This window comes from Pteronotus mesoamericanus, unplaced genomic scaffold, assembly GCF_021234165.1.
Source record: "Pteronotus mesoamericanus isolate MK-2021 breed Mesoamerican mustached bat unplaced genomic scaffold, CSHL_Meso_final contig_269, whole genome shotgun sequence".
In the NCBI taxonomy this organism is placed as follows: Eukaryota; Metazoa; Chordata; class Mammalia; order Chiroptera; family Mormoopidae; genus Pteronotus; species Pteronotus mesoamericanus.
The window spans coordinates 3,903,675-3,918,630 of record NW_026555114.1 but is presented as its reverse complement, the minus strand read 5'-3'; the positions used below and the strand labels follow the sequence as shown (position 1 = coordinate 3,918,630).

The 14,956-nt window shown below is 47.6% G+C and overlaps 1 protein-coding gene across 1 annotated transcript; it reads right to left on the bottom strand.

Moving 5' to 3' along the window:
* Window positions 1-2,658: 2,658 nt before the first annotated feature.
* Window positions 2,659-14,382, bottom strand: MYL4 (myosin light chain 4). The gene is made up of 7 exons (XM_054574820.1): window positions 14,147-14,382; window positions 10,977-11,004; window positions 6,141-6,290; window positions 4,545-4,718; window positions 3,982-4,059; window positions 3,370-3,414; window positions 2,659-2,831 (listed from the first exon to the last, which is right to left on the bottom strand). The coding sequence occupies exons 1-6, from the start codon at window positions 14,273-14,275 to the stop codon at window positions 3,386-3,388; spliced, it is 588 nt and encodes a 195-aa protein (XP_054430795.1). The 5' UTR covers window positions 14,276-14,382; the 3' UTR covers window positions 2,659-2,831; window positions 3,370-3,385.
* Between the last annotated feature and the right edge of the window lie 574 nt (window positions 14,383-14,956).

The following is a 14,956-nucleotide window of genomic DNA, read 5'->3' as shown; positions in this document are numbered from 1 at the left end:
CTTCCTTTGGTTTTCCAAAAACAATTGTTATTTCCCAAAAGAAACCACAGGTAAAATGGACAGTTGGGAACAGAGTAATTAATTCCTTAGTCTGATACACTTTCATTTGTAGTTTTTAGTGTTATTTTCAAATTTTGAAAAAAAAAAAAACAAATTCCTTAGTCAATCACATTGTAATCTAATCTATGACCACGTCATTTTAAATGTTTTTTTGTCATTTAAAGACAGTTTTACTCTGATAAAGTTGCAAAAATGTTGCATCTTCTGACTTATTCTGAAATATAAGTTTCTAAGAATATATCTTAACATCATATCTTTGAAATAGATGCGGATTCGTAGCTCTCTGGGGAATGACTGGGTTCCTAGAGATGCTGGTGGGTAGTGATAAACAATAATTGTGGGACTGAATGAACTGAGAATAATTATTGTTCTTGTGACTTTGTTCAAAATATTGCTGATTTTAAAAAATCATTGGTTTCCATAGAGCACTTTGGTAAATTGTAACAATATTGAAACATTTATGTTTTTCTCCTTACTCTATCCCTTCAAAATTTGAAAACATCTTAATGAGTATTATTTTCATGGCAATATATTTATTTACATAAATCCAGTAGAAATCCAGTTTATTCCAGTTTCCAACTGTAGATTGATTAGCCAAGACTTTGACTGGAATGTCGTGTCTGACTCTGGATGTCAGCAAAAAGCTTTAAAAAATAAAGATTGACTTTAAAGCTGATAAAAACCCCTTGAAGTAATGGCCTGGTACCTTGTTTATTTACATGGTTCATAGCAGTCTTTCCAGGTAAGGAGTGAAGGTTGCTTTCCTGGGAGATGGCAAAGAAAAACCCCAACACATTTTGGGGACCTGGAGAACCAGGGGAATTTACCCAAACCTATAGGCATTGAGGGCAAAACCTTATGGCAACTGTGTGGCTTGGCTTCTTTGCCCTGAGAAGCTAATTAAAACTCAGTCTAGAAATTCCTTGTAACATTCCAGCAAAGTAGATTTAATAAAGCCTATATAATCAATTACTATTCCCATTGTGTTTATGCAAATAATCAGGCCAAATTGAAACTGGGCTTAATGCAGTAAATGAATTGGTCTTGATTTGGCTCTTAATAAGAATAATCTTAGAAGAAAAAATATGTTTTGATAAAATCTATTACACATAATTGTGAATATTAGATTCTAGTTCAGTTAATTGACTGTAAAATTTTATTTTTCACCTATGAACAAGACTGGATTCTAAATTTTTCTAGTTTTCTTAAATGTTTTGGCTACAACCTTCTAATTTCCATGGAAATGGAAGAAAAGTTGATAGTAGGGCTTTGTATGGTGGGAAATGGTAGCCCACCCCACTGTTCTTTTTGACATTGTTTCTGTAAGTGCTGACTCTGACTAGTATGTAGCTTGTAGATAAACAACATGTTTGTATAAAAATCCTAAGAACTAACTTTAGAAAATACAGACTCTGACCTTCAGGCATCCCAGCTCTGGGAGATTTGCTGACCTTCAGCCATGTAACCAGGATGACATGAAGCCAGGATGACATGAAGCCAGGATGACTAAACCAGGATGATGCCCACCAAGCCATCACTTACCTTATCGGAGTGGACCGTGCTCATCTGCGCATAGAGAACTTTGCAACTCCCTTCCTTGATGTCTTTGTTCTGTTCCCCTCTCCCTCCTTAAAACAAACAAACAAACAAACAAAAACCTCTGCCTTCACTGAGATGTGGAGATGGGCTTTAAAACGTGACCACCCCCCCCCCATCTTCCAGGTGGCCAACATCTGAAAATAAACCATTTTCCTTTACATCAGTACCTGCCTCTCGAGTATTGGCTTTCGCAGCAGCAGGCGGTCAGACCTGCATTCTGTTACAAACCTGTACATGGAGAGCAAGGAGAAAGACGTGGGCCGCGCTGGGTTGGTAGGTAGCAGGTTTAATAAGCAAGGAAACTTATTCATGAGGCTTGTTTTGAGCACCAGAAAGATAAGTAGAGGCTCTGCCTGGGTATCTCAATTGGTTGTGGGTTTGATCCCTGGTCGGGGCACATACAAGAATCAACCAATGGCCCTAATTGGTTGGCTCAGTGGATTGAGCACTGGCTTGTGAACCAAAAGGTCGCTGGTTCAATTCCCTGTCCGTCAGGGCACATGCCTGGGTTGTGGGCCAGGTCCCCAATTAGGGGCGTGTAAAAGGCAACTGATTGATATATCTCTCACACATCAATATTTCTCTTCCTCTCTTTCTCCCTCCCTTCCCCTCTCTCTAAAAATAAATATACAAAATCTAAAAAAAAAAATCACACTGGATGGTGTGGCTCAGTGGAATGAGCATCACCCTATGAACCAAAAGGTTGCCAGTTTGATTCCCAGTCAGGGCACATGCCTGGGTTGTGGGCCAGGTTCCCCAGTAGGGGGCGTGCAAGAGGTAACTGATCAATGTATCTCACTTTCTCACACATTGATGTTTCTCTCCCTCCCTTCCCCTCTCGCTAAAAAGTAAATAAAACCTTAAAAAAAAAAAGAATCAACCAATGAATGCATAAATAAGTGGAACAACAAGGCAGTGTTTTTCTCTTTCTCTCTCTCATACCCATACACACACACACACTCAATTAGTTTTAAAAAACAACTCAGAAACAGGTGAGGATTAGGGAACGCGGCCCAGCCTTGCCGGAGCTGTTTTATTTACAAGGAGGGCTATGGGCCCATGAAGTCCTTGGGCTGTGGAGCAGTGATAAACCCCAGACTTCTGCTCCAGTTCAGTCATTCAGGGCTTCTCGCTAATGCACCCTGGGCAGGCTAGGTCCAAGGGCCAGGCACCTGAAAGAAAGTGCTAGATGGAAATGGCATCTCTCCCTCCATCCCCACCCCATCCCCCATCACAGAACCCACATCCCTATCAGGATGGCACCAAGCCTGGAGGAGCATAGGGAAGGGAGTGAAGAAGAACAGGGTCAAGAGCACAGGCCAATGAAACTCTCTCCCAGTTGGGATCTGGCTTTCTCATCCACAGGAACCTGGACAAGAGGCTGCAGGCCTCAGGGAGAGGATGGTCTGGCCTTAAGAGCCCCTGGGAGAGGCAGGAGGATGTGACTGTCGAGGGCCGAGGGCCGAGGGTCGAGGTAGGGTGCGAAGATCGGGGAGGGCAAGAGGCCAGGCAGGAAGGGAATGAGGGGAGGAGATGGGCAAAGAGAGTGGAGAGGAAATGATGAGGGGGGCTGGGCTGCGCTCTAGGATCATCCCCTGCGGTTTCCTCTTCAGGGGCAGGCCTGGGGCAGGAGAGCTCTGGGGCACATGCTGTTATTGCAAAGCCCCTCTGAGGTGCCAGAAGGGACCAGCATGGGGAGGCTGTACTCACCCTGGAGGGGTCTGTTTCACCCAGACATGATGTGCTTGACAAACGCTGGGAAAGAAGACAGAAATCAGCCCTTGCATGTGGCCCCTCTCAGCTCTGTATTGTCCTCTTGGCTCCTTAGACCTCTCCCCCCTTCCCTACCCTGCTTGACTTCAAACCTTCCCACTACCCCTTCTCCAGACTGATTCTTTCTCTTATTTGGGTGCTGGCAGGAGGAAGTGGAAGAGGGAAGAGGCTTCACTTCTGCTCTGTGTCTACTCTGCACTGATACTCGACATAGATGAAATGAGATACATGACCTCTAATAATCCCTGCAACCCTGAAAAAGGTGCCTACATCACCGCATTTCTCAGATGATAAAATTGAGGTTCAGAGAAGGTAAGTGACTTCATCAAGGTCACACAGTTCATGTCATAGAGCTATCCCCAAATTCCATGCTTTTTCCATTATACCAGAATATTTTCCAATATACCAGGAAAAGAATAACACTAAAGCCCGTCTGATGTCCATGTCCTCTAGCTCCTGGATCTGTTCTACTTTGCTGACCTGCCCGGCCCACACTGTGCCTGCCCTCCCATCCCTGGGTTCCCCGGGAAGCGAGGCGTGACCTCATACCTTCGTAATTGATGCAGCCGTTAGCATCCTCTTGCCCAGCTAACAGCTGTTCCACTTCGGCCTCAGTCATCTTCTCTCCTGGGGTGGCAGGGGTGGGGGGGTCAGTGGGCTCTTAATCGCAGATGGCAAAGGAGGGACAGGAAAAACCAAAACACCCCCTCAAGTCTGAAGGCCTCGGACTCCCTGCCCTGGTAAGTGGTTATACCAAGACTCTCCTAAAGGCACAGGAGAATGGAGCCAAGGGTCTTGAGGCCCTTCCTAGCCCCCGAGGCCTCTCCCTCTGCCTTACAGGTATCACTGGGTGAGCAGACAAGGGCTCCAGTGACCAAGGCAAAGACAAGGACAGGAGCCCTGGATCCCACCCCTCAGGTCTCAGCTGTCACCCTGTTCTGCCCACCTGCTCCCCCCTCCCTGCAAACCCAGCTGGGGCAGGTTGTTCCCACACAGCCCAGGGAGACAGGGCTGGGTCAGGATGTGATCCTCAGGGACTCCCACAATCTGCCACCTGGGTACCTCCCACCTCCCATCCCCCCCCCGATTCTGCCTGTGCCCAGCTGGCGTACCCAGGGTGGCAAGGACATGGCGAAGCTCAGCACCCATGACCGTGCCATTGCTCTCCTTGTCAAAAACACGCAGCCCTTCCACAAAGTCCTCATAGGTGCCCTGCTCCTTGTTGCGGGAGATGTGCTGCAGGATGGGCAGGAAAGTCTCAAAGTCCAGCATCTTGGCATTCATCTCTTCCGGTGGCATGGGGAAGCAGAGAGAAATGACACAAGCAGAGTCACGAGGGGAGCAGAGGGTCCCAAGGGGGCCTCAACCCAGCTCTGCTGGGCTAGGACCCATCCCTGGCATCACCCAGGCAGTGATCCTGGGCTGCATGGAGCCCACAGGAGTAAAGCAGGAGGCTGGCTCTGGGACACCGGCAGAAGCAAAAAGGAACCATGACTCCTCCCAGACCTCTGAGCTCCAGGTGGGAGCCAAAGATGACTGCAGTAGAATGTGAGGGGGCCAAAGGACCCAACGGCCCAGATCTCACATTCACAACTTAAGCTTTGGACGTATGACAGACATACAGTCATGGAGGTAAACTGATAGGATTGCAGAAAAAATTTTTTTTTGCATAACTCTCCCACATTGCAGTGTGGTAAAAGCTTCAATTTAATAGATGTAAACCATTTTTAAATACCACAAACTTTGGCATTTCTTTCTTCTATAACAACCCAGAAGGGTCCCCCCCCCCCCCGCCCCCCGCCTCGCCCCCCTCGCCCCAAACCCCAAAGGAAGTGCCCAGATATCTTTTGCCTCTAAGAAGCCCTGGCTGACGCAGGAGAGCTCCTGGCCTCTGGCCCTTTCCCGCCCACATCCTTCCTCCTGCACTGTTGTCATCACCAGTCAGAGAAGGAGAGGAAGGGGTCAGAACAAAGAAACAGGGAGGGGACCAATATGGGGTGGAAGCCTCCACAGATGGCTAACGCAGGGTGGGATGCTCCTGCCCAGGTCTGCCTGGTCCCACCCAGTACGCACACCTCCGCGGAGAAGGCCGAGTGTGTTCGGGCAGCTGCTAACCTGACTGCCTCACGTGACCACTGACATGGACCAAGGAGACCCAACTCCCTGGTGCCGCTTTCTAAACTCTCCTCCACCGAGTGCAAATGAGTGAAAGAGACATCATTCTAGAGCCAGTCTTGACTCTGCTCTAATTTATATTAAATGACTAATTTGCGATCTTCAGTGCTCTAACCATTATCGGAAACAAATTATTTGTGATGTAACTCACGAAAGCCGTAGGATGTCTCAGTGCTGTGATACCTGGACCAAGAGCTCCTGGGTGGGGAGTGGGAGCGGGCGGTTGTTTATCAGATTTCCGTCAAGCCTCCCTGCCCCAGTGTCCCTAGCACTTCTTGAGTGTCAGAGGAAGACAGAATGTCACTCCTCTCCAGAGCAAGCCCAGGCCACGTTCTCCAAGGGTCAGCCAAGTGCCTGGGGCTTCGGGATAAATTCTCCAAATAAGAGGCAGGTAACCTGGGGGAGGGAAGGCTGGTTGGTTGTGAAACTCTAAAGGGGGAGGAGGGAGAGAGCGGCCGACGGGAGGCAGATCGGGGCGAGCGCCCCAGGGGTGGCAGGGCAGGTTGAGCCCAGGGCCGGCGCTGACCGCTGACCTTCCGGCTTGGGCTTGCCCAGGACGCGCAGCACCTCCGCGTTGGTGGGGTTCTGGCCCAGGGCCCGCAGCACGTCCCCACACTGCGCGTAGGTGATCTTCATCTCTCCGCTCGCAGTTCGGTCGAACAGCGAAAAGGCCTCTTTGAATTCTGCGGAGACAAGACCCAGATGCAGCCCCGGGGCCAAGTGAAGGCGGTGGCTAGGGGCTGTTCCGCCTCCCCCAACGCGCTGTGGCTTATAAAATATTTCAATATTTCCCTCCCAGCCTCTCCCCGGAGTTCACACCCACCCTATTTTCTTTCAACTGAAGAGGCCGCCCAGTGCCTCTGTGACCTGTTCCAATATCAGTCGGTTGTCACATGATTTGAAGGTCTCCCCTGCTGCCACCCCTCCCATCCACCCATCCCTCCCTGGTGTAGGGGAGGATCCTGACTGTTGAAAATGTCGGGGAAGTGAAAACAGCACTGGTTCAAGAGGCAGGATTCCTGGGCTCTTTATTGGCTTTGCAGAGCATCGCTGGGTAAGCCTGCTGGGTCTGTTTTCTTGGGCACCAAGGGGGGCAACAGCGCCACCCACCGAGCACTCCCAGTTATCGGGACTGTAAAAGGAGGCGACAGTATGTGGAGGCACTCTGCAAAGTGATAAGATCGGCTCTAAAGTCAGCTAATTAATACCCGTACTTCCTGTTCCAGGCTGAAAGGAGGATCCAGGGCCAAACAAGGTGACATGTTTGGTGGGAACAGTCAGACCACTCAACTCTGCCACTGACCAGCACGTGGCCTTGGGCAAACTATTAACCTCTGAGCGCCATCCTTTTCTCTCTTCCAAGTGGGGATACAATGTCCACCTGAGTGGGTTGCTGAGTAGAATTACAAATGGTGGTTATTACTGTATTTCCTGTTCTCAAGCCAGCTCACATCTATAGGGAACTACAACCCCTGAAGGGACCAGGGCAAGTGTTCAGGGGCAAGGTTGAATTAAAACGCTCCTGGGCCCTTACGGAGAACCCTAATTCCTCACTAATTTGGATTCAAGCAACTCATTACTGGGGATAATTTGGGCTGGGAATGGCTCTGAAGTTACCTTATGCTATCCGCAAAGAAACAGTTTACTAAGCAGATTAACGATATAAACCAAAGAAGAATGTGTAAACTACTTAGGAGAAAAACCGTTTTTAATCCTCTCCAAGTACTTTAGAAACAATTATCTACTTAGAGGCTGCATGTGACTATTTACATATCATTCCACATATCAAAGCAGGCTCCCCCAAATTTTTACTTGCAACTCTTTATTGGGCTTTGGACAACTATAAAACATATAAAACCACATGTCTTTCACATTACTGAATAATTGAGTTCAAATTCCATTTCCATTGCTTACTAGTTGTGTGACTTTGGGCAAGTAGATATTTAACCTCTATAAAACCCCTTCTATAAATGGCACCTATGTTACAGGATTTATATTATAAATTACATCCAAATTAAATAATTTATGTAAATTATTTTTACATATTATTTATTTTTACATAAATGACATGTAAAAAGTCTTCACACAATAAATGGCATATAGTAAATTCTTTAACAATGTTATAGTATTATTTTACTGAGTTTAATCTCAATTTTACCACTTATCTGTGTGACCTTGGCCAAGTCAACCTCGATAAACTTTGGTTTCCTCCTCTGTAATAAGGAAGTAACACCGATCTCACATCTTTGTCAGAAGGGTTTAATATTTTTTAACTTTTGGGGCAATTAATTAGCTTGCCTCCTGGCACGAACTCAGTGCTTGAAAAATATATATTTGTTAGTTGAATCTGAGCTCAGACTTTTTAATCTTCTCCTGGTTCATTCAGAAGAGTGAAGTCAAATTTAATAAAAAAAGAAGTCTTCTCATAAAAGAAGAATATAATGATACCTAATAGGAGTATGGAACATGAAGAGGAAAGGAATAAGAACAACCTCTGATTTGAGTATGTATTGTGGGCCAGGCTCTGAACTGACAATTTTGCATGAATCACCTCATTTATCTTTATAAAACCCTTATGCTATAGGTGTTATTATCCTCATTTTAGACCAATGTGGATGTGACTCCTAACCAGCTATTAAGGGAACCAAGGAAATGGCGAGGGGGGAGGAGAGGGACGAGGCCTGCTGTACCTGCTCATGCTCCAGCCTTCTGGGAAACCTGACACACACATGAAAAACAAACACTGGAGTTTAGGATTGCTACTAGAGAGTAACAAAGCCCCTGTGATCTCGGGGTGTATGAGAGGTATGTGAATGGGCTCAGAAGAAACCTTTTCTCAATAGTCTGTGTAGTCCGCTGCTTGCTAGAGCAATGAACAATGGTGGCAACCCCTTTCTAGAAGGACATGGAAATCTGGAGAGGGACCAAAATAGGGAGTCAAAGGTTAGAAGCTAGTTCCGATGAGAAAAAAAGACGTAGAAGAAATTTGGGCCATATCACTTGGAGAAAATAAAGCTACAAAGAGATCTGATACCTGTCTTCAAACAAAGGGAGGGTAGCTGGAGGACGCTGAACAGAGTCACAGAATTTCTGAATTGGAAAGAACCTTACTTTGCAAATAAGAAAATTAAGTTTTAAAGAAGTGACTTGCTTAAAGTCTCATGGTCACAGTGCCAGGATTTGGGCTAATACCAAAGTCTCCTAATTCTAAACAATATTCTTTCCAGTATGAGAGAGCCATCTTCAGCTTCATCAATAAGCAAATGAAGGGGTAGCTGGGGTAAAATTAAAGCAGAAACAATTATGATCCAACATACAGAAGAATGTCTTCAAAGTCAGAGGGGTGAAAGGCTGGGATGAGTTAGGCCCCCAGCCCTGAAAATCTTCACAGAGAAAAGGGCAGCCGGCTGTCCCGATTGGCTTTGACCATGATACCCATTTGAAAAATGAAATATTTTTATCATGAGTTGATTTCCTGGCCTTCCTGGGTACCAAGATGTTTGTATATCCACAAAGGTATATATTTAACTAAAATGCATTAAAATTAATTTTAATAATTTTACAACACCCCAAACTACTGACTGAATGTGAGTATCCATAGGGTATTGCAAAAATGGAGTCAGACTCAATTCACTAGTTTCAAAATGCATCTGCCAGTTTTCATGCCCTATGTATGGGTAACTTGCAACACTTTTCCAAGGGCAATTTGGCACTAACAATTATAATTTAAAATGCACATATCCTTTGGCCCACTGCTAGGAAGGGCCCTAGAGAAAGCAAGCTGATATTCCCCAACTGAAAAAAATCTAAATGTCTCTCAGTGTGGGCCTGATTAAATTAAAAGTTACATCTGTGTGTGAGAACCTATGTAATTGCTTAAAATAATTGAAAAGTAGAACTCTGTGTTAGCTATAAAAATATATCTAAATATATTATTAAATAATAAATTATATACTATTAAATCCAAGTATATAGGGTCCAGCACAAATAACACCCCTTTTATTAACAAAATCTTTTATTACAAAATCATAAGCATGTAATTCTGTAACATAACAATATCACACCGTATGACATTTTAGGTGAAATGTTCAAATTAGAACTATAAATTATTACACCCTTATTATTACCCGACCGACCACACTCAAGCAGGCCTTATTTCTGCCGGGCCCTGTATATTAAATAAAAGGTAGAGACAGTTTGTATCATGTGGTTTGATTTGTGTAAGCTTTATACATACATACATATATGTACATACATACATACTCCCTTATCACTATATATTTTTCTCAAAGGATACGTAGACCTATTAACAGTGGTTGTCTTTTGGGTACAAATCAGCAAGAAAGGAAAATACTTTTATTTTTCATTATTTACTTTTAAGTAATATATGATTATTTCTTTTTACCATGTGCACATATGAGTTTAATTTTATAAATCTAGTATGTGCTTAAAAATCAAGGGGTTGGACCAGGTGACCTTTCAAGGTCCCTTCCAACTCCTCCAGTTTTATGTCCTGGGGGCATCTGGTGCGGGAAACGGAGGGATAAGTTGCCCTGACAGTGAGCCCCAACTGTGAAGTAAATGCACATTATGAAACATTTCATTCTCCAAACACCAAGATGGGCAAAGGGGCAACCATCAAGTTAGAGGGTAGACGGAGACCTTGAGGCTTGTGTTGGTGCTACACTAACTATCCCTTCATATAAGACTGAGGAAAAGAAATTGCCATCATCAAAGATGGAGAAGTGTTGCTGATGGAGATCACAGGCGGACCAGGGCACCCCCAAACCACTCTCGGCCCTGCCACCATTAGTGGGTTAGCATCTTGGCAGGCTAAGGAGAAGGAGAGAGGAAGCTGGCATCCCGAAGGAGGGCTTTCCAAGAAAGGAACAGAAGTGAGGGGATCTAAATATGTTGGAAAGTAGATTTTGGAGATAGAGGGACAAAAAGGCATTTTTGCTGTGCATCTGCTATGTTCCAAGTGGTCTGGTGGAGCAGCTGGGAAATCATGCCTGGAATCAGGTCGCCTGAGTTTGAATCTTGGCTCCACCACCAACTCTGCCTGTGTGAGACTGGGCAAGACACCCAGCTTTTTTGCACCTCAGTCTTATCACCCGTAAAATGGGGTAGCAATAGTCCCTTCCTTACAGGGTGGTTGTGAGAATTAAATGAGTTGATGCATGCTTAAGTAATAACATGTAGAAGGCAAAAGTAAGCAAATAGCTAATCTACAGCAAATATACATTTGCTATTATGATAGTGATGATTACTATTTTGGTGATGACGACAACTCCTCCTCTTTCCCCTCCTCCTCCTCCTCCTCCTGGAAATCCCTCCAGGGTGGGGGAGGTGGGGTTATTAGTACTCACCCTCGATCTGGTCAGCAGTGAAGTCTATCTGTGGGGAGAGAAACACAGAGGAATGAGACTGCCAAAGGCTCCCAAAGGGAAGCAGAAGGTTGACTTCCACCACAGTGGATGAGGAGGGAAGGAGGCTGCGGGCTAAGGGTAAAACACCAGTCTCCTGATGAACGGGACCCGACTTGCAGGCTCTAAAATGATGCAGCCTCCAGATCTCTCTCACCACTACCTGTTAAGTGATGACTCCGAGTGAGAGAGGGAAAGAGAGGGAAATATCTCTGATACCTAGAGCCTACACTCATTGCCTATTATAGTTCTTTTGGATCAAATGTAAATTCCCTGTCCTGGCAGCCATAAGCTAACTCCACTTTCATTCCTTCAGACGCTCTGCTCCACAATCCTCCCACAAGCTGCACTTCCTCTCCCTTTGGGTGGCCCCCACTCCTCACTCTTGGCCTCCCTTTCCTACGTAATGTTGGCTTCAAGTCACCTCCTTCAATGGAGCCTTCCCTCGCCCCATTCCCTCCCGCCCCCTCCTTAGCACACGTCCCTCTTAGGCACTCTAGGACAGCAAGAGCAGTTTGGGTGGACCCTCGATGCTTTGTAACTGTTTTCCTGTCATGCCTGGATATGGGTCCTGACACCTTGGAGCCAGGGCCCCTGAAGAGCAGCAATATTTGTAATTGTCCACAGAAATGCTGGCACTGAGTAGGCACTCAAAGACATAAACTTTGGATTCCCCCTACCCTGCATAATAATTTAAATCGGAGTACAGAAGAGGAAGGTAGAAGGCTCTGAAAATGAGTGACAATGACCAAGCATGAGATATGAGTCACCATTTCTATTTAGGATCTTGCATGTTACTTCATTGTCCTTATCTATCACCATCACCTCCCCCAAATCCCCTCCCCACTGGTGGTGGTAGCCAATCCTGGAGCGCCTTCTTCATGTACCACCATTCCTAAGTACTAATTGTGCCCACCCCAGGCTGACCTCTGTTAATGAGGACCCCAGCAGGTGGCCTGAATGGGCTATTAGAGCAGGAGAGGGGTTACACTGGGTTGGGAAGGGAACTAGCTGTGGCCAGGAATGGACTCTGCCAAAGGTCAGGGGTGGTCAGGAAGTAAAAGAAACCCTAAATGGGCTAAAGGATGCTTTGCATGAACTCTCTGAGGAAAGGGTACAGTTTGCCTTACTCGCAATTCTTTTTTTTTTTTTTTCTTTTATTGACTCTAGAGAGTGGGGAAGGGAGGGAGGGAGGGAGGGAGAGAAACATCAGTTGCCTCTTGCACATGCTCTGACTGTGGACGAAACCCGCAACCCAGGCATGTGCCCTGACCAGGAATGGAACCCGCAACCTTTTGCTTTGCAGGATGACACCCAACCAACTAAGCCACACCAGTCAGGGCTACTTTTCAATTATTTAAGTCCCAGGAGTATAAGTGTAAGAAAATCAGTAGAAAGACATAACATCAGAATGTATGACCAGAACCACACACATTGGGGTTAAGTTACTTTTGCTCTATCTTTGAGCAAAAGATCTTCTAAGCAAAGAAACTGGGAAGTACAAATAATAGGGAAAATAGCCTTTATGAAAGACATCTACTCTTTTTTTCCACTTTAAAAAACAACAACCAGGATTGGAAGATCCAGACCTGGAAAAAAGGATCGAAACCAGGGAAAAGAAAGGAGGGGAGGCGGGTGAGCGGAGAGAGGTGATAGGCCGAGGGAAAGCACGCGTCTGACTCCACTAAGCAGCTGCTGCCCAGACTCCAGGACCGGGCCTGGCAATGGGTGTCCCACAGGACTAGGGCAGTAGCGGAACAAATCAGGAACAAAAGCGTCCTGATGGGAGAGAATCAGCTCTTCTTGCCAGGCTCTGCCCATAGATGGAGTGAGACATGACCTGGAACACCTGCAGGTATTTTCATGCTCTCACAGCAAACCTCAGCTCCCCTGCGTGTGCCATAACCAAGCTCAGGGATGGGGCAACAGTCTCCATCTCTTGGCCAAGCCAGTTCTGCTTATCTCCTGCCATAGACCAACCCCAGGGTCCTTGGCGCAACTGCAGGGTCTCTGGGGCTGTGGCAGCAGGGAGGGTCATCCAATGAGAGCCTAGGTCTTTAGTTTCCTGCCTACTTGTCAGAGAGCCTGGCCCTGAGCTCTTATTTTGCTCTTACTCCTCACCACCCCCAGCCCTGATCTCAGCCTCATATTCCCAGGGGCCCACCACGCCCAGACTGCTATTAATAGCTCTTCATTCCAGTGGCCACTTGACCTCTTACATTCTGGTGCCAAGGCTTAAAGCTGCTTCACTCTCCAGAGGCCTCTGACCTGCTCCTTCTAGGCCCATTCCCTCCCAGTTCCATTCCTTCCCCAGCTGGGCCAGAGAGCTGGGAGGCCTAAAATGACTCAGTCAGCAGGCAGGGCCTACCCCAGCTCCAGAAAGGGGAACCTCCCAGTGTGAGGGGAGCAGGGCAGGGCAGAGAAGGCACAGGGCTAGGGTGGCAGGGGGAACCGGGCCCGGAAGCCTCACCAGGTTAGAGAGCAGCTCTCAGCTTGGATGGGCCAGCGCTCTGCACATGCCAGATAGGAGCCTGGTTGAGGCCACAGAAGGAGGGGCCCACCTGGGTAGGGAAGAGGAGAGGGAACCGGGCTTCTCTCATGTTATCTAGAGGCTCCGGGCCGCCCACCCCCACCCACTGCAAGAGCCTGTGAGCGTGAAGCCTTCTCCAGCACAGGGAGCCCTCATCCTTGCCACCAATACCACTTACTCCAAGTTTCACTGGCAGTTATCATTACGTGTCTCCTCTGCAGATAGGTAGCATACCGCCTCTGAGGACAGGGTCAGTCTCTTTCACTTAAACAAGGTCAGATGATTGCACTCCCTGCCATTCCCAACTCTGTGGGGCAAATTAGGGTGACAGAGCATCGCTTCCTCAGAGCAGAAACCTGTTCTCCAGAGGCAAAGTCGACAACCGAAACACCCCTCAATAGCCCCTACACCTGCTCCATCATCGCCAAACCTGCTCCACCCGCCCCCTGGGACTGTGATCTGGGGCTCGGACACTGCAGGCTCACCCCGAGTCCAGCCTCCGTGAAGTAGATCTCCAAGTTCCAGGCGAATGGGGTCCTGGATGTCATCCCTGCCCCTATCCCGGTGGCTGAGGCTCACTCACCTTGATACTCTTCGGATCAAAGGCAGACTCCTTGAGGGGCTCAGGAGCTGAGGCAGAGGCTGGGGCAGGGGCTGGGGCAGGGGCTGCCTTGGCCGCTTCCTTCTTAGGCTCGGGCTTCTTGGGAGGCATGTTGCCTTGTTGGGGCCTTTGGTGGAGGTGGCACCTAGGACGAAATCAAGAGATGCAGTGCCTGGGAAATGAGACAGGAGACTGGGCCACCTCCCTCTCCTTTTATCTTGGGCAGGAGCCCCCACAGAAGGGCTGGGTGAGAGCAAGAGCAGCTGCTACTGACTATAAAAGGAAGAAACACCAGCAGGGGACAGCTGACAACTGTGTATTGTCACCAGGTTTGGGGCTACCAGCCCCCTCCCCCTCTCCCCAATCCTCACACCCCTCACGGCTTCCACCTCTGGGACAGGCTGACCCCTTCCTGCCAATTGGTGGAAACCAGAGGGGCTGGAAAAACAGGCCCTCTCAAAAATGCCAGTGTCCAGCCAGAGAGATGAGCTGACTTGAGCAGTTGATAACCCTTACACAAAGCCCAGGGGAGGATCAGGCTTTTTTTAGCCCCTCCTGAGCAGAGGCAGCCCACTGCACATTCCTTTCAAGCCAAGATCCTTTAAGCTGAGAGCCACTCTAGGGCCTCAGCTCTGCTCTGAGGCCCAGCTCTCAGGCCCGGAGCCCTGAAGCAACAGCTGGTCGGCCGATGCACACTGTCCCACTCCCTCCCAATGCACAGGGTGAGCTCCCCATCTTCCAGAGCGGGCACCCTAGGAATGCTGCAGACCTCAGATCCCTACGCCTACTACC